The sequence below is a fragment of the Rhinichthys klamathensis genome, unplaced genomic scaffold (genome assembly GCF_029890125.1).
Source record: "Rhinichthys klamathensis goyatoka isolate OS25496 unplaced genomic scaffold, OSU_Roscu_1.1 h1tg000554l_1, whole genome shotgun sequence".
Lineage (NCBI taxonomy): Eukaryota > Metazoa > Chordata > Actinopteri > Cypriniformes > Leuciscidae > Rhinichthys > Rhinichthys klamathensis.
This window is the reverse complement of record NW_026607023.1, coordinates 4,239,068-4,266,278: the sequence shown is the minus strand read 5'-3', so window position 1 is coordinate 4,266,278 and position 27,211 is coordinate 4,239,068. Positions and strand designations below refer to the sequence as shown.

Genomic DNA, 27,211 nt, shown 5'->3' with positions numbered 1-27,211 from the left:
CATGAAAAACAATTGTTATTCAAATTGTGATAAAATTATATACAGAAAGCAATCAAAGAACACTTCCTTCATATTTACTAGAGCTGTCAATCACTTTAGTTCACAAGCGCAAGCTCATGTTCTGTTATAATCATTGATACCATCTACACTGTATAATGAACAGGGGTGACAGTAACAAAGGATACTTTTCAAGTATGTTTACCTTATAGGAGTATTTTTATTTTGGGTAACTTTTACTTTACTACATTCAGAAGCGTACATATCATACTTTTAAATTTAGGATTTATTTAGGATAGGATTTATTATTGTAAATGAAAATCATATAGATCACGACTGTCAGTTTGTGAACTAAATGCGCTGTGGGTGAGTGGTTTAAGCCCATTGTATGAAATGCTTGAATGTGGACATCCACATTTGTGTATAACCAAAGACTATAGAATAAGAAGAAGCGTCACTCGTATTGTTTTGAATGGGGGAAAAGTGCAAAGCTCAATATGGCGGAATAAGTCCCGCCTTCTAAATAAGAGCCAATCGCAGATTGGTAAAGTCATTGCATTGCATCACTGCAGCTGCAGTTAGAAGCTCTGGTTTCTATAGAAACAGTCAGACGCGTCCTTCCACTGCACATGAGCTTGATCCAGCCTGAAAAAAATGTCGTTTTCTGTCATGATTCAAATGTTTAGAAACAAAATTTATGAGACAGTTATATCAGATTTCATTGGTGATTTTAGATATGAAATTTAATCGTAAGCTTGGCAAACAGTTTTGGAGAATTTGATTTTTCCCCATTCAAAGAGATAGGAGCTGCACTTGCATGCCTAAGAGGCGTTTCAAAGATGGCCCCCTAGGGAAATGATTTGTCCTAAAGGGACATTACCCTCTGAACGGGGTAGGTTTCAGGTAAAAACTAAAGTTAAAATAATGCCCGTGCATCTTCCCTGTTTTTATATTGTATATTTATATTTGTCAACAAATTTACAAACATTTTGTTTTTCCTCATTTTGATATACTAACTATATGGTATATTTTGTTAAATTCTCAGTAATTCTCAGTAGTGGTTATCAGTGTATGACAATCTCCCCTTTGAGCAACATTCATGACAAATAACATTGTAAGATGATGCATGATATACGATCTTGAACTTTAATGAAATATTGTATTAAATATTGTATTACACGCGTGCATATATATATACACACACTCACCTAAAGGATTATTAGGAACACCTGTTCAATTTCTCATTAATGCAATTATCTAATCAACCCATCACATGGCAGTTGCTTCAATGCATTTAGGAGTGTGGTCCTGGTCAAGACAATCTCCTGAACTCCAAACTGAATGTCAGAATGGGAAAGAAAAGTGATTTAAGCAATTTTGAGCGTGGCATGGTTGTTGGTGCCAGACGGGCTGGTCTGAGTATTTCACAATCTGCACAGTTACTGGGATTTTCACGCACAACCATTTCTAGGGTTTACAAAGAATGGTGTGAAAAGGGAAAAACATCCAGTATGCGGCAGTCCTGTGGGCGAAAATGCCTTGTTGATGCTAGAGGTCAGAGGAGAATGGGCCGACTGATTCAAACTGATAGAAGAGCAACTTTGACTGAAATAACCACTCATTACAACAGAGGTATGCAGCAAAGCATTTGTGAAGCCACAACACGCACAACCTTGAGGCGGATGGGCTACAACAGCAGAAGACTCCACCGGGTACCACTCATCTCCACTACAAATAGGAAAAAGAGGCTACAATTTGCAAGAGCTCACCAAAATTGGACAGTTGAAGACTGGAAAAATGTTGCCTGGTCTGATGAGTCTCGATTTCTGTTGAGACATTCAGATGGTAGAGTCAGAATTTGGCGTAAACCGAATGAGAACGTGGATCCATCATGCCTCGTTACCACTGTGCAGGCTGCTGGTGGTGGTGTAATGGTGTGGGGGATGTTGTCTAGGTACACTTTAGGCCCCTTAGTGCCAATTGGGCATCGTTTAACTCTCTGGGGTCGGCGGTCTCGCCGGCGATACCAGCTCACTTTTTTCCTTATCAGTGCAAAAGAGACTCAAATTACTCTGTTAATTTTGATCTTACATATAAGTGTTGTACATCATTCGATCCTGTTAAATTTGTATTTTTTTTGTGGAACCTCATAATAAAAACAAAGTGTTGTGCTTTTCGCCTAATAAAGAAAAATAAACATGATGCACGTTCTGCGTTCTTTCTGTCAGTGAAGTCCATTCTGAAACGCGTCCGAAAAATCATCTGTAACTCTGCAAATACTCAGTCAAACAGGTATACAGGCACACAGGCATGAAGCCTGAATTATCTTCTTTTAAATGAAGTAATTTATATAAAAAAATTTTTTTCTCATTTTATGTAATCTGTACGAAAAGAGAGAGATGATAGTCGTTCTCGTCTCAGCTCATTAAAGTTAATTTGACCACGCCCACGGAGCGCGCGCTCTATTCAAACACAAATGCTCTGAGGCGATCCATGCCCACACTAGCTGGATAACCCACCGAAAGAGACTCAGATTTACGACGCTGTGAGGAATAATAGTACTATCTTAATAATAATCCTGGAAAAAATTACCTCAGAAGTAGGCTACAGGTAGTTTCATTTGGAGGAGCAACGGATCCAGCCGAGGAAATAGGTACATTCTTTTCAAGTGCTTTGTGCTAATCGCGATATGGAATAGTGTCTGTAAACAAAAAGACTGTTTGAATCGCGTTTTTGTGTGTGAATGAATGAACAGCTTTTACCTAACTATATTCCAATACTGAGATGAGTAAAAATCGACTGAAATATGTTGAAATAAAATATTTTTGTATAAGCAACGTATTAAACTGCAAATTAACATTTATATGTCCTAATCATAAAAACGATATGTTACATATGAAAGACAAGATGTCGTTTTTACTGTAAAATACTGCCACATCAAATAAGCTTGTTTGCTAAGATGTTATTATAGTGTTTGTTCGATTATAGGCTATATTCAAACTAATTAATCCGCAACTGTGAAATATGTATGATAAAATGTATACTTTAGTATTTAATACAAAGAAAGATTACATTTGAAATATAGTTAAAATTTTAATTGTTGTTGTAATTGTAACCTTTTTATTAAAATAGCAAAAATATATGTAGGCTACATATAAATAAATCTTAGGTAAATCTTAAAAGCTCAATATAAGCCTCCTCTTTAAATTATTTGTATTGTGTTTTATTAGTGACACATTTGGGATACATTCCCAATCTTTCTGTAAAAACAGTATGATAATTAACTGCACAATTACTAGGAATTTTTACATTTGATATTATACAATTTGCAAGCACAATTTGAAAAATAGATAAATAATTGGAACTGTGAACCAATTTTGTATTATATAGGCATATATATATATATATATATATATATATATTGTCATTGCATTCTTGTGGCTCAGTAACACCTGAATGAAGGGGTCATTAGTATGCAGCTCCATTATGCGCTCATTATGCGGGCCCATTGTCTTCTCAGGTGTGAATCACAGCAGGCCACACCCCTGCGCATATTGCCTTTCCAAACAAAAAGTGTCATTTTTAAATTTAAACCAATCTATTGTTTTATGTGAATAATAAGGCAGGATGATTTTCAGATCATTTTGAAGAAAAAACTCTAGGCGACAACATCCATTAGTCAAAAGTCTTGTGGACACATATTTAGTATGTGTTTTGTGGCCTTATTTCAGAAACTTTAAGTTTTAGTTTTTTCAACAACCACGCATAAACAATATTCTCTCAAAAATACAAAAATGTACATACATGTTGATAACACATTATGGTAGCCCTGTGTGTGCTAAATAGAGTGTAATTACACCTTTGCCAGTAATATGTTTATAAGCAACTGAAAAAAGCACAAATGTCAGAGTATGTCAAAACATCTCAAGGACCCCAAAAACACCTTGGACCCCAGAGGGTTAAATGCCACAGCCTACCCGAGCATTGTTTCTGACCATGTCCATCCCTTTATGGCCACCATGTACCCATCCTCTGATGGCTACTTCCAGCAGGATAATGCACCATGTCACAAAGCTCGAATAATTTCAAATTGGTTTCTTGAACATGGCAATGAGTTCACTGTACTAAAATGGCCCCCACAGTCACCAGATCTCAACCCAATAGAGCAGTGGTTCCCAAACCTGTCCTGGCGACCCACCAACACTGCACGTTTTCTTTGTCTCCCTAATCAAACACACCTGATTCAACTCATTAGCTGAGCTGATGAGTTGAATCAGGTGTGTTTGATTAGGGAGACACAGAAAACGTGCAGTGTTGGTGGGTCGCCAGGACAGGTTTGGGAACCACTGCAATAGAGCATCTTTGGGATGTGGTGGAATGGGAGCTTCGTGCCCTGGATGTGCATCCCACAAATCTCCATCAACTGCAAGATGCTATTCTATCAATATGGGCCAACATTTCTAAAGAATGCTTTCAGCACCTTGTTGAATTAATGGCACGTAGAATTAAGGCAGTTCTGAAGGCGAAAGCGGGTCAAACACAGTATTAGTATGGTGTTCCTAATAATCCTTTAGGTGAGTGTATATATATATATATATATATATATATACACAGTATATATATATATATATATATATATATATACACACTCACCTAAAGGATTATTAGGAACACCTGTTCAATTTCTCATTAATGCAATTATCTAGTCAACCAATCACACGGCAGTTGCTTCAATTTAGGGGTGTGGTCCTGGTCAAGACAACCTTCTGAACTCCAAACTGAATGTCATAATGGGAAAGAAAGGTGATTTAAGCAATTTTGAGCGTGGCATGGTTGTTGGTGCCAGACGGGCCGGTCTGAGTATTTCACAATCTGCTCAGTTACTGGGATTTTCAAGCACAACCATTTCTAGGGTTTACAAAGAATGGTGTGAAAAGGGAAAAACATCCAGTATGCGACAGTCCTGTGGGCGAAAATGCCTTGTTGATGCTAGAGGTCAGAGGAGAATGGGCCGACTGATTCAAGCTGATAGAAGAGCAACTTTGACTGAAATAACCACTCGTTACAACCAAGGTATGCAGCAAAGCATTTGTGAAGCCACAACACGCACAACCTTGAGGCAGATGGGCTACAACAGCAGAAGACCCCACCGGGTACCACTCATCTCCACTACAAATTGGAAAAAGAGGCTACAAGTTGCAAGAGCTCACCAAAATTGGACAGTTGAAGACTGGAAAAATGTTGCCTGGTCTGATGAGTCTCGATTTTTGTTAAGACATTCAGATGGTAGAGTCAGAATTTGGCGTAAACAGAATGAGAACATGGATCCATCATGCCTTGTTACCACTGTGCAGGCTGGTGGTGGTGGTGATGTAATGGTGTGGGGGATGTTTTCTTGGCACACTTTAGGCCCCTTAGTGCCAATTGGGCATCGTTTAAATGCCACGGCCTACCCGAGCATTGTTTCTGACCATGTCCATCCCTTTATGGCCACCATGTACCCATCCTCTGATGGCTACTTCCAGCAGGATAATGCACCATGTCACAAAAGCTCGAATCATTTCAAATTGGTTTCTTGAACATGACAATGAGTTCACTGTACTAAAATGGCCCCCACAGTCACCAGATCTCAACCCAATAGAGCATCTTTGGGATGTGGTGGAACGGGAGCTTCGTGCCCTGGATGGGCATCCCACAAATCTCCATCAACTGCAAGATGCTATCCTATCAATATGGGCCAACATTTCTAAAGAATGCTTTCAGCACCTTGTTGAATCAATGCCACGTAGAATTAAGGCAGTTCTGAAGGCGAAAGGGGGTCAAACACAGTATTAGTATGGTGTTCCTAATAATCCTTTAGGTGAGTGTATATATATATATATATATATATATATATATATGAGGGCAGAACAAAACACTAAACTTGGTTAAGGTATTTATCTGACAAAATTATTTGGCAAAAAATAGCAACCTACAGCTTTTTTGTGTGTGGGGCAAATAAGCAGGCAAAGAAAGGGAAAATTGACATGCATCTTCTATATAACATGTATAACATTCACACAGTCACTCATTAAATCACATATTCGTTCATTATGTATTTATTAATCTATTCAACAAATAAAATAGAGTAACACCTACCAAACAAATTTCAGAATTTAAATTAAATTCTAGGTCATCATCATTAAGAAATTTGGCATATTACATTCAGGTTGTGTATCAGACATCATGAGAATTACCGTTAAGTTGGCACTATTATATGCTAAAGTACTTTTTGCTAATAATTCTGGGGCTAGAATAAAAAAAAATCCAGAAGAATCGTTCAGTCCACCCAAACAGTTTCTATGTATACTGAACATATTTCCTTTTACTTTCATTTTCTGAGGTTGTTCACAAAATGTGTTAATTGTCATCTAGAGATGGTTCAAACAAATAGCTATCAAAAGAATTTACTCATTCAACTGTTTAGTAGAGACATAAGCTGATACATTTTTAAAATCAAAATAATAATTAAACCTTTGCAAATAATTGTTCACAATAACAACAGGGTAATCTGGGGACATGCAAATTTCACAAATATATTAATTAATAAATCCATTTGCAATGAATATAATATAATTTCTGCTACAGCACAGTAGTGAAGTTCTGCCTCCCTGTAGCTGATGCAAGAACTTTAACACTTGGTGAAACACGTGGTGAAAATAAAAAAGAGACGGGAGGGAAAATGCTTTTGCTTTCACTTGCAAAAGTTTTTCATTCCACCAAGACACTTTGCGTTCGCTCGCAAAATCTTTTCAGTTATTTGCTAGCGAATGCAAACGTTTTTGCAAACACGGGTGGTTGAGAAGTTTTAGACTTTCCAGGCTGATAATAATAATAATGCAAATGAACAAACAAGCGAAGATGCCACAAGTATATTCAACCAAAAGACATCATATCTTAGTTGTGTAAAACCCAACAAAACCAATGTTACTTATGAATCGAGAAGAAATAAAGCAACCTTGGCGTCTGTTTTCAGGCCTTCCCACTCCTTAAGGTCTTCAGCGCTGGAAAGCTTCCCCAACATTAACGCGGGTCCTACCTCTTGCCTGATCATAAGCCTTCTTTTTAAAGTTATATTCCCCTGGCCTTTTCCTCTTTTGTATTTTCTCTGCCATCTCTTTCTATAGTCGTTCTGCTTATGTCTGTTGTGTGCACTGAGCTCTCTCTCCTGAATGTCTCGTGTATACGCCGCTTACTGCTGATTGGCTACAAGTGTGTTTTGGTGCTCGGTCTAATCCACTTTTCAACAGCATTTTTCAAAAATCGCTTACTGCACCTTAAGTATTATATAATATTTTTTCTTTATTATTGTAGCACATATACATCAGCACCCATACATATCCACACATCTTCCACCAGAAGATTTTTTTCCCCTTAATTAATCTGACCATGAATTGCATGTTCACTAAATGCTATATGACATCTAAAATTATTCTCAACAGCATTTTGCCAGACTAAAATTATTATGAATTTCAGCTTTATTAAAATTATATATATATATATATAAAATAAAAAAAACGACATGAAAAAGTTGTACTTTGTTCTACATTTGTCAACTTGCATGAACTATTAATACATTTAATTAAGCAAACAAATAAAAAAAAAAAAATTACCTGTAGTTAGAGTTTAATGTTTTTTAAACACAATGTTATAGTCAGCTACCCCAATGATTCAGTGTTAAAACATGAAGCTTAATAACTTACCTAAATATAAGATTGATGCCAAAGAGGGTGAACATAACTACAGTATAGCCCACAATGCCTGTGGTGTAGCTGATCTTATACAAAAGGAGGAACCATTTATAAACAAGCCTGTGTGGAGAGAAAGAGACAACAGAGTAAACTCACCAAGATGTCAATCTCACCAAGAAATGTCTGGGTCCTAACTTCAACCCAAAAATCAAAAAGATAAAATAATTGCAACAATATGCCCACAAGATTTAATTTATTGTAATTTACCTCATATCATTCCAAACCTGTATGCAGGGTTTCTGCAGGGTTTAGTCAGTCAAATTTAAGACCTTTTAAGACCTTTTTATGACCAATTTGATTTAAATTTATGACCTACTCGAATTACGAAAAATAACTTCCTTTCAAAAGTCTTTTTTTTATTGACTTTCATTAAAAGTAATAAGTTTCATTATTTAAAGGTTCCATTTTCTTAAGAGTAACAAACTGAAGGCTCCCTTTTCCTAAGTATCAATAACACAGGAACAACACAACACTTATCACGATAATATATCAGTCAATATCGATAATTATGACGATAAATGTCAAATCTTTATTTCTTTCAACTTTAAAGGCCGATTTTTGTTCCTAACTGAAAGTTGTAGAAACCAGAGCGTTAATTGTGGTTTTAAACTTCTCTTTATTGTCAGAACATATCATGACAAACACTTACCAAACAGGTGAACATTTCACAAATCTGAGGTAGAACATTCAATCATTTGTAATTTTTCCTTAACAAAAATATCTTTATTTCAAAATTAATTTCTTAGTTTCTGCATGTGCTAATGGGGGATATTGTTTCAAGTCTTGAAACAGGTTTGTGTTGCCTGACTTTGATGGTATGGCACCACATATCTTTATGAAATGTATGAAAAACAGTAGGCTATAGCCTAAATACATAAATACTGTAATTATATTCCATTAGTCCTTTAATACATTGTCTACATTAATAATATAATACAATTCAATATGTATATCCCACATTTCATGGTGCAGTTGATATTACTAGGCTAACGTTACAGTAAAACCATGGTAAATGATGGAAATTTGTAGATGGAAAAGCTTTCTGACTGTATAGTTGCGCACAGTGTTTCTCCTGTTCGTCAGCGCTGTAACTGTTTCATCTGCCTTTAAACTGGTTTAAATCACTGAGACATTTGTGTTCTTCGCTGAATTCAAGTGCTTCTCAGTGGATCTCGTGATCGAGACTGATCAGAGTTAACCACAGTAAAAGAACGCGTCTGCTCTAGTGATCGACCGATATTGATTTTTATAACCGATACCGATACCGATTATTTGCATGTTTATGTGCCCGATAACCGATATGCAGAACCGATATTTATTTATTGTTATACTTCTGTTTTTGACACAATTATTACAACACAAATGAACTGGACAAACCATTTTATTTATAACAATCACTCCCTCCTTGCATACAAAAAAAATAAAAGTCCATAAAATAAAGTGCACTGTTACAAGTGTCTTTGTTTAAAAATAAAAGCTTTGATGAGGTAAAAAATAAAGCACAAAAATTATTCTAACATATTGGGGGGAAAAAATCAAAATTACCTGTTTTTTTTTTTTTTTGCATAGCTATTTTAGTAGTGTAACTTTATTATTGCATTAAATAATTTATATCTAAATTATACATATAATTTATAAGCATCAGCAGCAACAATGTTAACAATAGGCAAAATAAATTTTAAAAGTCTAATGTTTTCATATGGAGAAAATAATTGACAGGGGAGTCATATCACCTTTGCAGAAATGTAATTCATTTTAAACAGTTTTAGAAGGTTTATGTGCCGTTTAATAGGTTTAAAGAATGAGGAATAATTCACTGGGTAATATTGATTCACTGAATAACATTAGCTATAACATTGTCAGGAAAGTAACAAACAAAACAGCATATACATCATTTCATTTTCCAACTCGTATGTTATTAAATAATTAATCATATTTTTGTCGGTCTAGATCATGAAATGCTTTATGACAAAGTGCTGTTAATCTATGCATTTACACAGAACTATAACTTAGGCTACTCAACCGCGATCGCGCGTGCAGATAATAAATAATTAATTTCCACAAAGCGGTATATTTAGATGTGAATTAGCGAAATAATTGCTATGTAGTAAATGATCATATAGCCTAATCTAGGGTGTTTAAACAAGATAATCTTGTCAAAAGTTTCATTCAGTGGCCGTGCTTTAACATTCCTGATCATCAACCCAGTGAGTGCTCAGCAATATGAACGAACTTTTTTTCCGAGACTAATGGTGAGCAAATACAACAGATAGAGAATTAAATTCAGCGCTTTTATTTTCAACATGCACTCATTCATGTCTGTTTTATTTAATTCATGTAAAGTTACGTCTTTATTGGGGCAGGACATGACGGATTACGCTACGTGACTCCATGAGTTCGTCTGAATTTTTTAGAACCAAGCTGCATAAATAAACTATATCAGGCATTTATGTCTCAAATCTCATTTCTGCATGTCTGTTATGTTAAATAAAGTTGAATAATTAAAGCAAAGCAAGTAGAACATATACTTACCTGTGCACAGAGTTGTTGTTGACTGATCTCCTCAGACGCGGGCTGCAATGGCGGAATTCTCAAAACGGCCACAAGATGGCGCCATTAATCGGCGAATCCGATATTACAAAACCGATACCCGATTATGGGAAAATGCTTAAATATCGGGAAAAATATCGGTAAACCGATACATCGGTCGATCACTAGTCTGCTCTAGTGAGCTTGATCGCGCTACGCTGCCGTTTGGACTTTGAGCCGAGTGGATAATAAGTCCGTGATTTCAAATGAGTTTCGTTCCGCTTTTGCCGCATAAACATGATCTAACATTTATCGAACTCTTGATATCGTTTTATAGAGAAAAAATTATATCGCGATAATGAATGAATGAGCATATCAATTTAAGACGTGGCTAAATGTAATTTATGACCTTGTATGGAAAAGCCAGACGTTTTTTATGACTTTTTATGGCCTAAAATTCTTATTATTAAATTTAAGACGTTTTATGACTTTTTATGACCCCGCGGAAACCCTGTGTATGATTTTAGTGTAGCCTTCCTGCACTAAATTGTTATTATTATTTTTTGCTACTTGTTCCAATTACTTAATTAAAATGAATGCAACACAATTGCTAGGACAAAATGTACAGTATAACTTAATTTGAGTGAAGGGAAAGACCTGTTAATGTTTAATGTTCAGTTATGTTTGACATTTAAAAGAGTTTCTGTTATGTTGAATTTCTATTGGTTACCATTGTGCTGAAGTATAGAATGTATAAATATAGCTTTGCTAATGCCAGTGCAGTAACAATCTACTTGTGCTGTGCTAGTTGCAGACAGGCTTTTAATTGTACAACATAACAAAACGTCAAATACAAACAGGTCTTTTCCATTTAGTCAAAATCCCAGACTTGAATATATTGTAATTTACTCAATATGTTTGAACTGAAATAACTAGAAACATTGATTAAAGGAAAAGTTCACCAAAGAAAATGAAAATTATTCCACATTTTACTCACCCTTAAGCCATCCTAGGTCTATATGACTTTCTTTCAGCCAAACACAAACGGATTTATATTAAATAATATCCTGGCTTTGTAATGGCATTGAATAAAGCCTTTTCGGAGCTCCAAAAAGCACACCCATCCATCATAAAAGTAATCCATACAACTCCAGTCGGTTAATAAGTGCATTCTGAAGTGAATCAATGGGTTTTTGTAAGAAAAATATCCATATTTAAAACAAACTAATCACTGGCTTCCGGCAAATCCTGCTTCCAATGCGCCTAAACGTAAAAACAAACTGTAGACATTAAGTTTATGTAATAATACCTTCCTTAGTCAGCTGTTTTTAAAGCGATTTTATGTTGTTTTTATTCTGTTTTCATTATTGACAAAAAAACACGATATGCTCTCGTTGTGTCTTGGCGACATCATGTGGTCAACTTGTTAACTTGTGGTCTGATTGCCTGGAACACATTGTGGTCTGAGGTGCAACATTTAGTTTGGGATATTCCCATGTCCAACCTGGTCTGGAAGCATAAGCTTAGGTGAGAATTGATGAACACGGAAATGCAGAGGATAGAGCAAAACAAAACGCCGGTCACAAATTAGAAAACTAAAACGAGAAGTTTTAAAGAAAAATGTCGGAGGATTTCGATATAAGAGGAGCTACATTATACGTCGGGTCAGAGGTCAACCTTCTGCCAGAACTCGAACAAAACCCCATTACTTTGCTTCAGAAGGCATTTATTAACCCACTGGAGTTGTATGGATTACGTTTATGATGGATAGATGACCTTTTTGGAGCTTCAAAAACTCTATTCAATGCCATTACAAAGTTGGGAAGGATATTATTTAATATAACTACGACTGTGTTCAGCTGAAAGACGTTCAACTAAAAATATATGTTTAAAATGAAGATAAATTGCGAACCACTTGCCGTAATTTTTTTTTAGTAAAGTCCAAGAGCCAATTTTTTTCAGTGTCCTGTAAGTCCCTTTAGAGAAGTAGAGTGTGACGCTAACAAAGGCAAAGTGACAGGTTTAATTTCCAGAGAATGCAAGAATTGCAAAAGAAAAAAAAATATAATTTGAATGTAACTCAAGTCACTTTGGATAAACCTGCCAAATGTGTAAATGTAAATTTTCTTTACTGATGGGGGCAAGAGGGGATGTCAAGTAAAATAACTATTACAAATTTGTCTGCACACAAATCATGAAAAAAAAGAAAAGGAGCATGCATTATCTGGAACACTTTATTGATACATTTATGGTGTTTTTGCATTCGTTTTGAAGTTTAAAAGCAATAGTCCCCATTTATTATAACTGTTTGAAAAAATAATATTGACAGCATGCTTCAAGATTTTCTCTTTTTTTTGTAACAAAGCGGCAATAAAGTCATACAGGTTTGGAACAGCCTGGGGTTGAGTACAGGACATTGGGAATTAAAAATTTGGCATGTTTCCTCAATGCCGTTGGTGCTAAAAAAAAAAAGCCTCTAAACTTTTGAACTGTGCTGACATTGGGGTAAAATGTGACCTGGACATATTTTCATAAGATTCAGATCAAACAGGTGACATCACACAGAGACAGATTTATAAAATAAGCAGCAACATAGTCGAATATAGTATAGTATAGCATTACAGTTGAACAATGAACTTTGATCCCTGTGTAGGTGTTATTTTTGTTATTTAGGAGTAACCAATACTTCCAAATTATCTTAAAACCTGGGGTGTGCGATATGTATCATTTACAAAAAATACTGTAATTATTGTTTTAATGATGTGCAAGCTGATATTATCAAGTATTTCACTCTTTTTTGGAAAAACCAAACAACATGCTTTAAGAGTGCACGCATTTACTGCGTGCTGTATCCTATTTTAATGCTGGTAGAATACCGCCGAAATTCAAACACATTGTTTCTTGAAGAGTTGGGTGAGAGGAACGTGAACACTTGAGCTCATCACCTGAGCCCTTAAGGTCTAATGCTGGTTGAGGGCAGAAGAACTCAAGCAGCATTGCTTCTGAGTGGGCGTGGACCAGGGGATCAATCGGGGGACCGTCTGCTGGCGAGCATCTCCCAATTGTGAGTTTTTGAGCCAATGACCTCCTTATATAGCGGGAGAGCCTATCTCCAGTTCATGTGCTTGAACATCCTTGGCCAGTGCTACACCCTGGTGTACACCCTGGTGTTATTCAATAGAGCTTCTGCATAGCATCGGCTACTTTTTTGGTCAATACTGCACACCCCTACTTCAAACACGGTTTATACAAGTACCTAACAGAAAGTCACACACAGCTAAACAGGGTCAAAGTCCCATGGCATGATAAATCTATTTTTGGTTACCTTGGAGTGGTGCAGTCCAGTGGTTTGCGGGTAGCGCGAAAAGTGATGAAGGCTGTGACAATAGAGAAGATGAACCATGTCACCAGAAACCTCCACCAATGCAGCTTAGTGGTGAAGTACAGAGGAACCACCCACATTTGGAAGAGGGTTACCAACTTTAGGAAAAAAAACAAAAAACAAACTCCACTTAGATGTTAGCTTCCAAAACCCATCTAGAAATATCAGTGGTCGTGTTTCACCTCCAAAACCCACCCCACATTTTTTTTTAAATATATATTTTTATCAGAACAAGGTACATAAAGAGTATTCAGTGACAAAAACAAAGGCTTTTTTTCTTCACTTTTTCTACCCACAAATTCCCATCCAAACACAACAACCCAAAATGCTAGGAAAAATAAATAAGGGGGGAGTTTCTCTAGATATGTTAACGAGGGAGGGGTATATTCTTCTCGAAATTGATTATTAAAGGGTCCAATGTTTTGGTTGATCCCCTGATAAAATATTTAAAAAATTCAGTTTTTAGAAACTTTAGATCACTAAGCCATAATGACAATTTAGGTGGATTTGGTGATTTCCACTCTAGAAGAATTCTCCTTCTAGCTATTAATGTTACAAAAGCCAAGGCATTTTCTTTATTTTTAGCTATTTGAATGTCATCACCACTGACAAAAAAAAAAGTAATTTAGAGCATGAACACATATGATGCATTGCAAAGGTCACATGTTTCATCTAGATTTGGGTACAATTTAGCCAACTTGGTTTTACTACAATGAATACGGTAGAGAACTTTCATCTGAATCAGATTGAGTCTTGCAAAAGATGAAGTCCCATTTACTCTGTCAACAGCTTTATCCCAGGTGTGTTCAGATATAATGATTCTTAACTCTCCTATCCATTTCGCTTTGATCTTTTCTATTGATATATTTTGGAACGACATGATCAAGTTGTATATTTTTTCAAATTAATCTCTTAAAGGTTCTCCAAGCGATCCTGGGTGACGTCACTTCTTGTTGACGTTCGAACTATTGACAAACAAAACGGAGGCTAGCTAGACCCTCCCTCCTCCTCATCCGCACACTAACCCCCCAAACCACACCCCCAAACCCTTCTTGTCGGTCATTGGCTGGAACAGTTTGTTATGTTTCGTGGAGCGGGTCGTTTGTTTTTGTTGCCGTTTGTGGAGCCTGGGGTGTCTGCAGAGACCGCGTTTTTTTTACAGTGTGTTCAGGGGACAGGCAGCTAGCGGATAGTGAGGAGTTGTTTGCTGTATGTGACAAAAAAAGTTTTGGCCTAAAAAACACGTGACATCGCTTAGTCATCATTTATTTACCTTTAAGGTGCGAAAGGACCATTTCTACTGATTATATATTTTGAGAGTCGAAATTACAACTGGACTTGAGAAGCCATTCCCCAAGTCAATTATGATCTTCAGTACGCAAGCGCGTTTCCTGTAGAAAGGCTTTGTGTATTTAATCTCTTCAAATGTGTAAATATGCGAGTTCTTTTCACTGGTCCATTTAAACATCTAGCATTCCAGCTAATAATACATTCTAGATTTGTCTGTAAACAAAGACAAACCGCAGATCACAACTATCTCTTGGCTCCCAATGTATCCATACACTTTTCCATTTTTCCCAGAGCTCCCGACATAATGTAACCACAAAAAAAAAAGCATAAAATGTAAAATCAGGCATAAAAATAAATGTATAAGCAGACCACGAGCACTATTACCAGACACAGTGCCTCAATTAACAAAACTGTAAATGCAAAAAAAACGAAAAAAAAAAACTTAACCCCTAGTTGCTCCAGAGGCGTGCGACCTCTGACATATATAGCAATTGTAAATCGCTTTGGATAAAAGCGTCAGCTAAATGAATAAATGTAAATGTACTAAATGGATTATGAAAATAGGGCATTGCAATTGTCAACGCAGAGGAAAACATATAAACAACCCTAAAACAAAAGGTGCACTTAAAAAAAAAAAGGGTGTACTGAAATGTAAAATAGGTTTTCCAGTCACTGTAGTCAAGTCTCGTATTCGTGCTGGATGAAGCAACTGGAATTGTACATCCTTCTGTTTGTTTTTCCTTGTCCTGAAATTTGTGTAAACAACCGGTGGGCGAGGAGGTCGACCTTCCTGTGGTTTTGAGCCCAAAGATTGATGTGCTCATTCCAGTTCGGGGGGGGGGGGCTCAAAATACTCTGCTGATTTTGATCTTACATATAAGTGTTATACATCATTCGATCCTGTTAACCCTTTAGAACCTGAAGCTAAAATAGGTGTTTTTCACATATTTTGATTTTTTTGACTGTAAAATTCTAAAACAATGTGCCATCTTCATGTGCAAGGTGTCATCTTTTTCAGAAAAAGATTAGCTTTCAACAAATTACAGTTATTGACCATTATTGTGTGTGGTGAGTTTGTAAATAGAATTTAAATAGACAAAAATAAAAAAACAAGAATACATTTTCTGATTTTTATTTAAAAAAAACACAGAAAAATCACGAACGAAAGAAACTAACACTTTAAAGTTGAAAAATGAAGTATAATACATCTATACAAGTCTTTTTTGTGACATTGGGTTGCACAGTTTTCATTTAGGACACTTTTTTTCATACACGCACACATACAAATGCGTCCATTCATAGGCACGCACACACATACACATGCATACACCACATGTAAAGATACGTGAAAGAGTAACGGCCATCCGCCTCCCAAGTTTCATTAAATATCATCCCAATCCCCTCTTCTGCTGTCTACCACTTCTTTCGCCATGTATTTGTTAGTTTCTTTTATTATTTTATGCAATCTAAAACACTCTAACCTGCCGCGCTTCGTATCTCTCTGTTCAAATCCTTCCTTCCCGCTTTGCCAGAAAGCTGCTGTCATTTGCTGACGAAATTACCGTAATAAGCCGTATATTGCCGAAAAGCGCATGTTGTCTCCTGTCAGGGGCAATTTGAATGGTTTTGATAGTGCGATCGGTTGAAGAGTTACGGTACAATGAATACAGCTTGCTGATCTGTGTCAGCGACGACACAGCCGGTTCTAAAGGGTTAAGTGTCTATTTTTTGTGTATACTCACAATAAAAACAAAGTGTTCTGCTTTTTGTCAAATAAAGAAAAATAAACATGATGCGCGTTTTGCCTTCTCTCTGTGAGTGAAGTCCATTCTGAAACGCGTCCGAAAAATGAACTAACTCAGTCAATACTTGTCACAGAGACACGAGAGATTTCTCTTTATGATGCTGAAATTCTCTTCTTTTAAATGAAGTAATTTATATAAAAAAGAACTATTCTCAGTTTATGTAATCTGTATGAAAAGAGATAGATGTCAGTCTTTTTCCTTTCAGCTAATTATAGCGTATGACGTGTTAATGTGACCACGCTCACTGAGAGCGAGCGCTATTCAAACGCAAAAGTTGAGGCAAGCCATGCCAACGCCCACATCAGCTGAATAAAACATCCAGTTTGATAAGAATCTTGTACTTTACCTCGTCTTGCTGCGCTGTGAGGAATAATACTATCTTAATAATTCTGGAAAAGTTACCTCAGAAGTGCTGGTAGTTTCATTTCAAGGAGCAACGGCTTCAGCTGATGAAGTTATTTATTTATTCTTAAGTGCTTTGTTCTAATCGCGTTATTGAATAGTGTCTGTAAACTGCACAAAGACTGTTTAAATATGAATTGCGTGTCTGTGTGTAAATGAATGAATGGCACAGACGCGCGCGCGATGTTACTACAACATCTGTGCCGTTCATTCACTCTTGCTACATTATTTTACATGAACACATCCAATCTATATTGCTACAGCCTACTGAGATCTGTTCTAATCGCGATATAGAATAGTATCTGTAAAACTAAAAAGACTGTTTAAATAAATCGGGTGTCTGTGTGTGTGAATGAACGAACGCACAGATGCGCACTGTTACAGACGAAATAAAAGACGATATTTCATTGACTAGTTTTGGATAGATTATAAAAGTTTTTACTATAAAATAGACATCAAATAAGCTTTTGTTAGACATTTTCTGCTCATATGTTAAATATGTTTTGTCAAAAATAAACTAATCAACTGTTATTGTTCCAATGCAAGCTATATCAAAATAATGAATCCTTAACTTTGAAATATGTATGATAAAATGTATTGGCCTACTTTAAAAAATAATACTTTAAAAGACATTTATGGAAAAAGATAATTTTCTTTTCAAGATGTTTCCAACTCTAACTTTGAACCAATTCTATAGAATGGCCCATATAACCTATTTTGAACAGGATTTGTTCCCAGGTATGACTAAAAATGTGCTTTTGACTTTCATTTATATTTAGATTTTTTTTATATATATATATATATATATATATATATATATATATATATATATATATATATATATATATATATATATATATATATATATATATATATGTATGTATGTATGTATGTATGTATGTATGTATGTATGTATGTATGTATGTATGTATGTATGTATGTATGTATATATATATATATATATATATATATATATATATATATATATATATATATATATATATATATATATATATATATATATATATATATTAGGGATGAGTCGCGGTTATATTTTCGCGCAATTCCAATGTGACATAATTGACGACGCCCCTACTGTCACAGATCGCGCAGCAGGGTATTATCCTGTCAGGGACACAATGTGTCACTAACATGAATGAAACCCCCTCCTGCGCGATCTAGGATACCAGTGTTTTATACATAGTGTAAACAAACAACAGAAGAAGAGCATTGTCGTGACCGTTAACTCTGCGCCCAACAGAGGTGGGTAGTAGACTAACTTAACCTTTACTGTCTATGGTAGTAACAAAGTAGGCTACATTTACTTCACTACGTTGGGCGACGTTCCTCTCGTTACTTTATTTTAATGCAATACATGTTGTTAAATGCGTAGTTTATTCCAAGCGCGCTGTGTCTTTTTTATGGGCATGAGCGATGCTCCATTCACAAATGAATCACTCTTTTGAGTCGATTCTGTTCAAAGACTTCATCAAACAAGTTGGCAGATCTGTCTAAATCGGTTCGCGAATCAGTTTGAATTATCTGTTCAGTTCCTCGCGCACTGAATCGTCTGAAGCGCTTTCAATTCACACTCGACACGGAGTCGTATCAGGAAGATTTAAGAACATCAAGAGCGTTGGATGAAGTGGCCGTGGACCTACAGTTTAGTCTAGTGAAAGCAAATCTGCAAATGCATCATATTTTTGCCAGCAATGAAGATCTAGTTGAACATCTTCGTATGATGTCTGTGAATGAATGATTCCACAGGACGATACATTCGATTTCATTTAATTCAGGAATACATTTTACAACCAAACAGATTATTACTCGACGATAGCACTACAATTAAGTATGATGACATTATCCGTTTTTTGGACATATACATTCATTTAGGCTAACGTTACATTAAATAACGTTAAGCTGCATTGTCCACAGTTTATGAAATGAAATGTAATGTGTAATTGTAATGTGGCATCACACGAATAGTTTTGATTGAAACTAATTTGTTGAAAAAGTAGGCTTTTGCAGTAACAAGGCAGGTTTGCATAAAATCATTATGACATTATTTTTTTTATCTAACGAGCATCTGGTTTGGCGATGCAAAAACGGACTGTCGTGCTTATTGTTTTTTTCTTCTATGTTAACTACCGGTATGTTAAAAAAAAAAAAAACGACGAAAACATGTTAATTGTTCGATTAATAAACAGTTTGTTTGATGCCAAATCGCTAAAGATGAAATTGGCCTCCCTTTCTGTCATTGTGAGTGTGCGTTTTTTTTTTTTTTTTTTGAACGATAATCGACTTTTGCTTTTCGATTTTCGAATGTCATTTTTGGCTGAAATTCACATCCCTAATATATATATATATATATATATATACACATACATACACACACACACATACATTTATATATACAGTGAGGAAAATAAGTATTTGAACACCCTGCTATTTTGCAAGTTCTGCCACTTGGAAATCATGGAGGGGTCTGAAATTGTCATCATAGGTGCATGTCCACTGTGAGAGAAAATATCCAGAAATCACAATATATGAATTTTTTTACTATTTATTTGTATGATACAGCTGCAGTTAAGTATTTGAACACCTGTCTATCAGCTAGAATTCTGACCCTCAAAGACCTGTTAGTCTGCCTTTAAAATATCCACCTCCACTCCATAAATTATCCTAAATTAGATGCACCTGTTTGAGGTCGTTAGCTGCATAAAGACACCTGTCCACCCCATACAATCAGTAAGAATCCAACTACTAACCATAGACAGTATAAGAAGTGGACAGAGCCATCTCATTGGAACTCAGTTGAGACAGTTGAAGCCCATTTTTAGCGATTTTTGAGCACTTCCGTTCCTGACGCGCAGACTCAAACCGCCTCAAACTAAGCTTGATGACGTGAGCAACTTGTCTGACAGACGTTAATCTTCTAGTAGCTGTGCGTGAAAATTGCCAACGTTAATCTTGCAGAGACGGGGAACTTGAACAAAGAGTTTTTTGGCGTGAGTGAGCAGGAGTAAGTATTCCGTTGCTTTTATGGACTCATTATCTATGGGCTTCTCCCTCGACGGGACGTCCCCCCGATTGCCTGCGAGCTTCTCCTCCTGTCTGTACGGTAATTTCTGTACAGCACGACAGAGAGTCGAGTGGTTATGACGCAATCGTTAGCCTATTTTTACTAAATCTGTTTCTACGGGGCCATAATGTAACATAGAAGGTAATGGAGCCCTTTATACATTGTCGTGTTTCTTTAGAAATAAATAATGGACAAATGGAGTCTTTACACGCCTCAGATGTAAAGTTATTCGCTGTCAAAGTGACGCCAAAATGAATGGGAGTCAATGGAAATGCTAACGCAAGTGAAGTTCTGCTACAACATGGCGGCACCCGGCCGGCTTCAACTTCCGGTCGATGGATTACCCCCTTGCTACTAACATGGCCAAGACCAAAGAGCTGTCCAAAGACACTAGAGACAAAATTGTACACCTCCACAAGGCTGGAAAGGGCTACGGGGAAATTGCCAAGCAGCTTGGTGAAAAAAGGTCCACTGTTGGAGCAATCATTAGAAAATGGAAGAAGCTAAACATGACTGTCAATCTCCCTCGGACTGGGGCTCCATGTAGCTGGGAAGGAATACGTGAAAATTCATGAAGATTGGGCACTTCTGGAAAAGCTTTTGATTTTTGGCAGGGTGTTAGGCAGTGGCGTAACGAGTCAACACCGGGCCCTTATGCAGGATTATCAAGGCGGGCCCCCCTACAGCACGTGATGACGCAATGTCCACGAGTAGGCTACCATGAATAGGACAATAGCCGCTTTCCGACCGGAGGGACTTTTGCAGTTCCTAGAACCTAACGTTCCTATAACCTTTTTTTCCGCGTGTTCCGACCGGACTAAGTTGGGGATTTTTTAGTTCCTCAGACCGTAGTTCCTATAACTCTTTCAGTACCTAGTCTAGAGCGAGGACTTTTTTAGTTCCCTTTCCCTAGGTCTACGTTGATTGGTTCAACTTATAAGTCACGCCCAGTGTCAACACATTTTATTCACTGTCTGTTGCAATTCGCCTATGTATGCTATGCTAACTCATAACATAACGCATTCAACCATAATTGCTATGCTTGCTAAACTTACCCGTCGTTTTGTTTGTCTCCTGCGCTCTGCTCTTCTATCTTCTTCCATTGTATTACTTAAGATCATATTACGCTGGAGCCTTCGTCTTCTTTGTTTCTCTGTACAGAACTCAAGCATAGTCTTTAAACGCCGCCGTTCGTACTCGTTATAAGCTCCCGGCAAGGCAGAACAGGAACATTCCGATAGCCTCCTCCATGCTGGTTTGTTGTTGTTGTGTGTGGCGCCGCCGCTGTGCTTGCGTCACTCCCTTACCCCTCCTACCAGTTCCTATGGCCACTTGGCCAGTGCGAACGCAAACAGCAAAACCGAGTTTGGGGGAGAGTAGTTCTTAGAACTGTTTAGAAGTGGACAGTTCTTATAACTAAGTTCCTGTAACTACTTGGTCGGAAAGCGCCTAATATGATCATAGAGACACAGCATATAAGAGATGAGATGACTGACAAAATCAGGAGTAGCCTGTCGATATTGTCTGTCTCAAGTTCATCGTTTTTACTGTTTTGCACACAATACGCATGTTCACTTACCAACCCGGGGATTCCCCAGTCCCAATTCGAAACAAATTACACCAAAATCCATCATTGGTCTTTTCATACTTGTATCTAATGATCAGTACACTATGTTGTTGCCATTATTTATTCAAATAAATTTGCGATAAAGTAAAATGCGATCAGACTAAAAGTAGTAAAATGCGTTTGGGGGCCCGGCTGTCAATCAATATCTTCCAGTCACGCGCGGGCCCCTGATTGGTCCGGGCCCGTAAGCAACCGCGTACCCTGCTTACCGATAGTTACGCCTGTGGTGTTAGGTATGGGCCTAAGGTTTTAAAAAAAAAACATGGATACAAGTTGGGGTGGTCCCCCAGTGGCAGTTATCCATAAAATCCAAATTGGCCCCCGCCGAAAAGAGAAAAGGTTATATCTCAGCTTCCTTTAGTCTTAAATTGTTGTATAATGTAATTTTCTCTACTTTGTTTGATACAAGGAATCCAATTCAGATATATTCTTCTTATTTTAAGTCCATTTACATGTTAAATCTATTATCATAGTCATATTTAGTACAAATAAACTGTCAACATCTCTGAAAAAGTCACATTGAAATATTACTCAGGGCCCTAGACCCATATTTTTCCCTCCAAGGTATGCTTTACTTTGTTGATTGGACAGGTCACTATCACCAGTGTCAAAAATCACATGTTGTGACCAAAAGGACCATTGATGAGGCTTTAATTGAACAGAACTTCAGAACTATGCCACAGTTAAAAGTTATATTAGGCTTTTCACCATGTTAAAGGCCTGTTTATGGAAGAATTAATTGGACTTTAATATTTGTAACCCACAGAAGACAATCTACAAATGTGTAAAATGATGCGCAAATATTTCACTATCTGCAAATGTGTATATTTACATTTGTGAAACGAAAAATCATATCCACAAAAATACAGGGTGATGTGTACAACACAAAACTGTTTTTACACATCTGCAGATTACTTCCTGTGAATTTGTGGGTCATGTTATATTTGTAAGTTCCTTTTTACACATTTGTGGAATTTTGTCCAATGTGTACTGCGGAGATCTTTAAATAAACATATACACAAATATCTCACGATTTGCAAATACACACAATTAAATCTGTACAAATATCTTTTTATTTCACATACAAATTGTGATTTACGCATTTGTGGATCCATTTCTATACACAAAACTGTTTTTACACATTTGCAAAGTACTTCCTGTGAATTTGTGGGTCACGTTACATTTGTAAGTTCCTTTTTACACATTTGTGGAATTTTGTCCAATGTGTATTGCAGAGATCTGTAAAAAAACCATATACACAAATATCTCACAACCTAAAACATGTATTTTTACATTTGTGTTGTGTAAAATCATATTCACAAAAATAATGTGTGATTTGTAAATACACACAATTTAATCTGTACAAATATATTTTTATTTCACATACAAAGTGTGATTTACGCTTTTGTGGATCCATTTCTACACAAAAAACTGTTTTTACGCATTTGCGTATTGCTTCCGGGCAATTTGCAGGTCACGTGACATTTGCAACTCCTTCGTACACATTTGTGGATTTTTGTCCACTCTGTCCCGCTGCGATCTGCAAAAAAGAGATTTGTAAGGCGTACGTGTGAGAGCAGTTAATTAGCCACACCAGCAGGTGGCGGTAGCGACATTCTCTCCCATGAATTGAGAGGATATCGACTGCACAGTCTATGCCACTGCACTACACAACGTTAGGAGATATCATAACTCGACTAGTTAAGTAAATTTGGCAATAAATTCACAGATTCGAACTTCCCGGACCAATAACTCCTCAGCTAAACGTTCTTACTACACAAATGACACCTCTTTTTTAACCGTAGTAATGTAGATAAGCTGCTACAACCTAATTTTCCCCGAAACGAGCTTTCCTTCGCAGTGGATCCGAAGGGACCATCTGCAAAGTGCAAACCCCGAAAAGCATTACTACGAAACCAATCAATAACTTCAATGTCACACACTATAGTGTCACCAAATTCAGTTTACACACCACTGCTGCCCTGTTGGTTATACTACAACACTTATTTTGGGGGGTGGGGGGGATATTTTTGCATAATTTTTAAGATTTATATTTATGGAAAATATTCAATAACTTCACTCTAATTCACTGCATTGTTGTCAAATTCAGTTTACACATCACTGCTGTCTTGATGGTTATACTACAACACTTATTTTGAAAAAAAAAATGTTTTTATTGTATATACAATTATAAATGTATAATTTTAATGATTCTTATGAAAAATATTCAATAACTTCACTGTAATACACTGCATTGTTGCCCAATTCTGTTTACACGTCACTGCTGTCCTGATTGGTTATACTACAACACTTATTTTGGGAAAAATATATTTTTAATTGTATATACAATTGTAAATGTATAATTTATATGATTTTTATTATGAAAAATATTCAATAACTTCACTGTAATTCACTGTATTGTTGCCAAATTCAGTTTACACATCAATTCTGTCCTGTTGGTTATACTACAACACTTATTTTGGAAAAGAATATTTTTGCATATTCTTTATGATTATTATTTATGAAAAATATTCAATCACTTTACAGATTACTAATTAAATTGACACTGGATTGTTGCCAAATTCAGTTCACACATCCTGTTGGTTACAACAGTTATTTTGGATAAATATATTTTTTGCATAATTTGCATGATTATTATTAATTATTAATAATTATTATAAAAAAATATTCAATAACTTCACTGTAATTCACTGTATTGTTGGTAAATTCTGTTTACCAATCACTGTACCTGTTGGTACACTTTTTGGGAGAAAATGTTATTTTTGTATTACCTTATGATTTTTTATAATTACAAAATATTCACTAACTTCACTGTTACGCACTGCATTAATGCCTTATTCAAATACATCACTGATGGAACACGGCAGTAACTTGATCTTTGTTGGAGACAAAGTTCAAGTTATTGCTTTTGCAAGAAACAAATATGTATATATATATACACACTCACCTAAAAGATTATTAGGAAGACCTGTTCAATTTCTCATTAATGCAATTATCTAATCAACCAATCACATGGCAGTTGCTTGATTCAACAAGGTGCTGAAAGCATTCTTTAGAAATGTTGGCCCATATTGATAGGATAGCATCTTGCAGTTGATGGAGATTTGTGGGATGCACATCCAGGGCACGAAGCTCCTGTTCCACCACATCCCAAAGATGCTCTATTGGGTTGAGATCTGGTGACTGTGGGGGCCATTTTAGTACAGTGAACTCATTGCCATGTTCAAGAAACCAATTTGAAATGATTCGAGCTTTGTGACATGGTGCATTATCCTGCTGGAAGTAGCCATCAGATGGGTACATGGTGGCCATAAAGGAATGGACATGGTCAGAAACAATGCTCAGGTAGGCCATGGCATTTAAACGATGCCCAATTGGCACTAAGGGGCCTAAAGTGTGCCAAGAAAACATCCCCCACACCATTACACCACCACCACCAGCCTGCACAGTGGTAACAAGGCATGATGGATCCATGTTCTCATTCGGTTTACGCCAAATTCTGACTCTACCATCTGAAAGTCTCAACAGAAATCGAGACTCATCAGACCAGGCAACATTTTTCCAGTCTTCAACTGTCCAATTTTGGTGAGCTCTTGCAAATTGTAGCCTCTTTTTGCTAATTGTAGTGGAGATGAGTGGTACCCGCTGGGGTCTTCTGCTGTTGTAGCCCATCCGCCTCAAGGTTGTGCGTGTTGTGGCTTCACAAATGCTTTGCTGTATATCTCGGTTGTAACGAGTGGTTATTTCAGTCAAAGTTGCTCTTCTATCAGCTTGAATCAGTCGGCCCATTCTCCTCTGACCTCTAGCATCAACAAGGCATTTTCGCCCACAGGACTGCCGCATACGGGATGTTTTTCCCTTTTCACACCATTCTTTGTAAACCCTAGAAATGGTTGTGCGTGAAAATCCCAGTAACTGAGCAGATTGTGAAATACTCAGACCGGCCCTTCTGGCACCAACAACCATGCCACGCTCAAAATTGCTTAAATCACCTTTCTTTCCCATTCTGACATTCAGTTTGGAGTTCAGGAGATTGTCTTGACCAGGACCACACCCCTAAATGCATTGAAGATGCCACGTAGAATTAAGGTAGTTCTAAAAGGCGAAAGGGGGTCAAACACAGTATTAGTATGGTGTTCCTAATAATCCTTTAGGTGAGTGTATGTAATTATATATATACAGGTCCTTCTCAAAAAATTAGCATATTGTGATAAAGTTCATTATTTTCCATAATGTAATGATAAAAAATTAAACTTTCATATATTTTAGATTCATTGCACACCAACTGAAATATTTCAGGTCTTTTATTGTTTTAATACTGATGATTTTGGCATACAGCTCATGAAAACCCAAAATGCCTGTCTCAAAAAATTAGCATATTTCATCCGACCAATAAAATAAGTGTTTTTAATACAAAAAAAAAAAAGTCAACCTTCAAATAATTATGTTCAGTTATGCACTCAATAGTCAATACTTGGTCGGGAATCCTTTTGCAGAAATGACTGCTTCAATGCGGTGTGGCATGGAGGCAATCAGCCTGTGGCACTGCTGAGTTGTTATGGAGGCCCAGGATGCTTCGATAGCGGCCTTAAGCTCATCCAGAGTGTTGGGTCTTGCGTCTCTCAACTTTCTCTTCACAATATCCCACAGATTCTCTATTGGGTTCAGGTCAGGAGAGCTGGCAGGCCAATTGAGCACAGTAATACCATGGTCAGTAAACCATTTACCAGTGGTTTTGGCACTGTGAGCAGGTGCCAGGTCGTGCTGAAAAATGAAATCTTCATCTCCATAAAGCTTTTCAGCAGATGGAAGCATGAAGTACTCCAAAATCTCCTGATAGCTAGCTGCATTGACCCTGCCCTTGATAAAACACAGTGGACCAACACCAGCAGCTGACATGGCACCCCAGACCATCACTGACTGTGGGTACTTGGACACTGGACTTCAGGCATTTTCTTCTCCGCAGTCTTCCTCCAGACTCTGGCACCTTGATTTCCGAATGACATGCAAAACTGAGCAACAGTCCAGTGCTGCTTCTCTGTAGCCCAGGTCAGGCGCTTCTGCCGCTGTTTTCTGGTTCAAAAGTGGCTTGACTTGGGGAATGCGGCACCTGTAGCCCATTTCCTGCACACGCCTGTGCACGGTGGCTCTGGATGTTTCTACTCCAGACTCAGTCCACTGCTTCCGCAGGTCCCCCAAGGTCTGGAATCGGTCCTTCTCCACAATCTTCCTCAGGGTCCGGTCACCTCTTTTCGTTGTGGAGCGTTTTTTGCCACACTTTTTCCT

The 27,211-nt window shown here is 37.0% G+C and overlaps 1 protein-coding gene across 2 annotated transcripts in view; it reads right to left on the bottom strand.

The window, feature by feature from the left end:
- The window catches only part of rnf121 (ring finger protein 121), a 227,693-nt gene that overhangs the window by 51,144 nt on the left and 149,338 nt on the right, over positions 1-27,211 (bottom strand). For both annotated transcript variants that reach the window (XM_056239150.1, XM_056239151.1), the window contains 2 exons: positions 13,642-13,796; positions 7,740-7,847 (listed from right to left, as the gene is read on the bottom strand). In XM_056239150.1, coding sequence (XP_056095125.1) covers positions 7,740-7,847; positions 13,642-13,796 — 263 coding nt within the window. The remainder of the gene's footprint in view (positions 1-7,739; positions 7,848-13,641; positions 13,797-27,211) is intronic.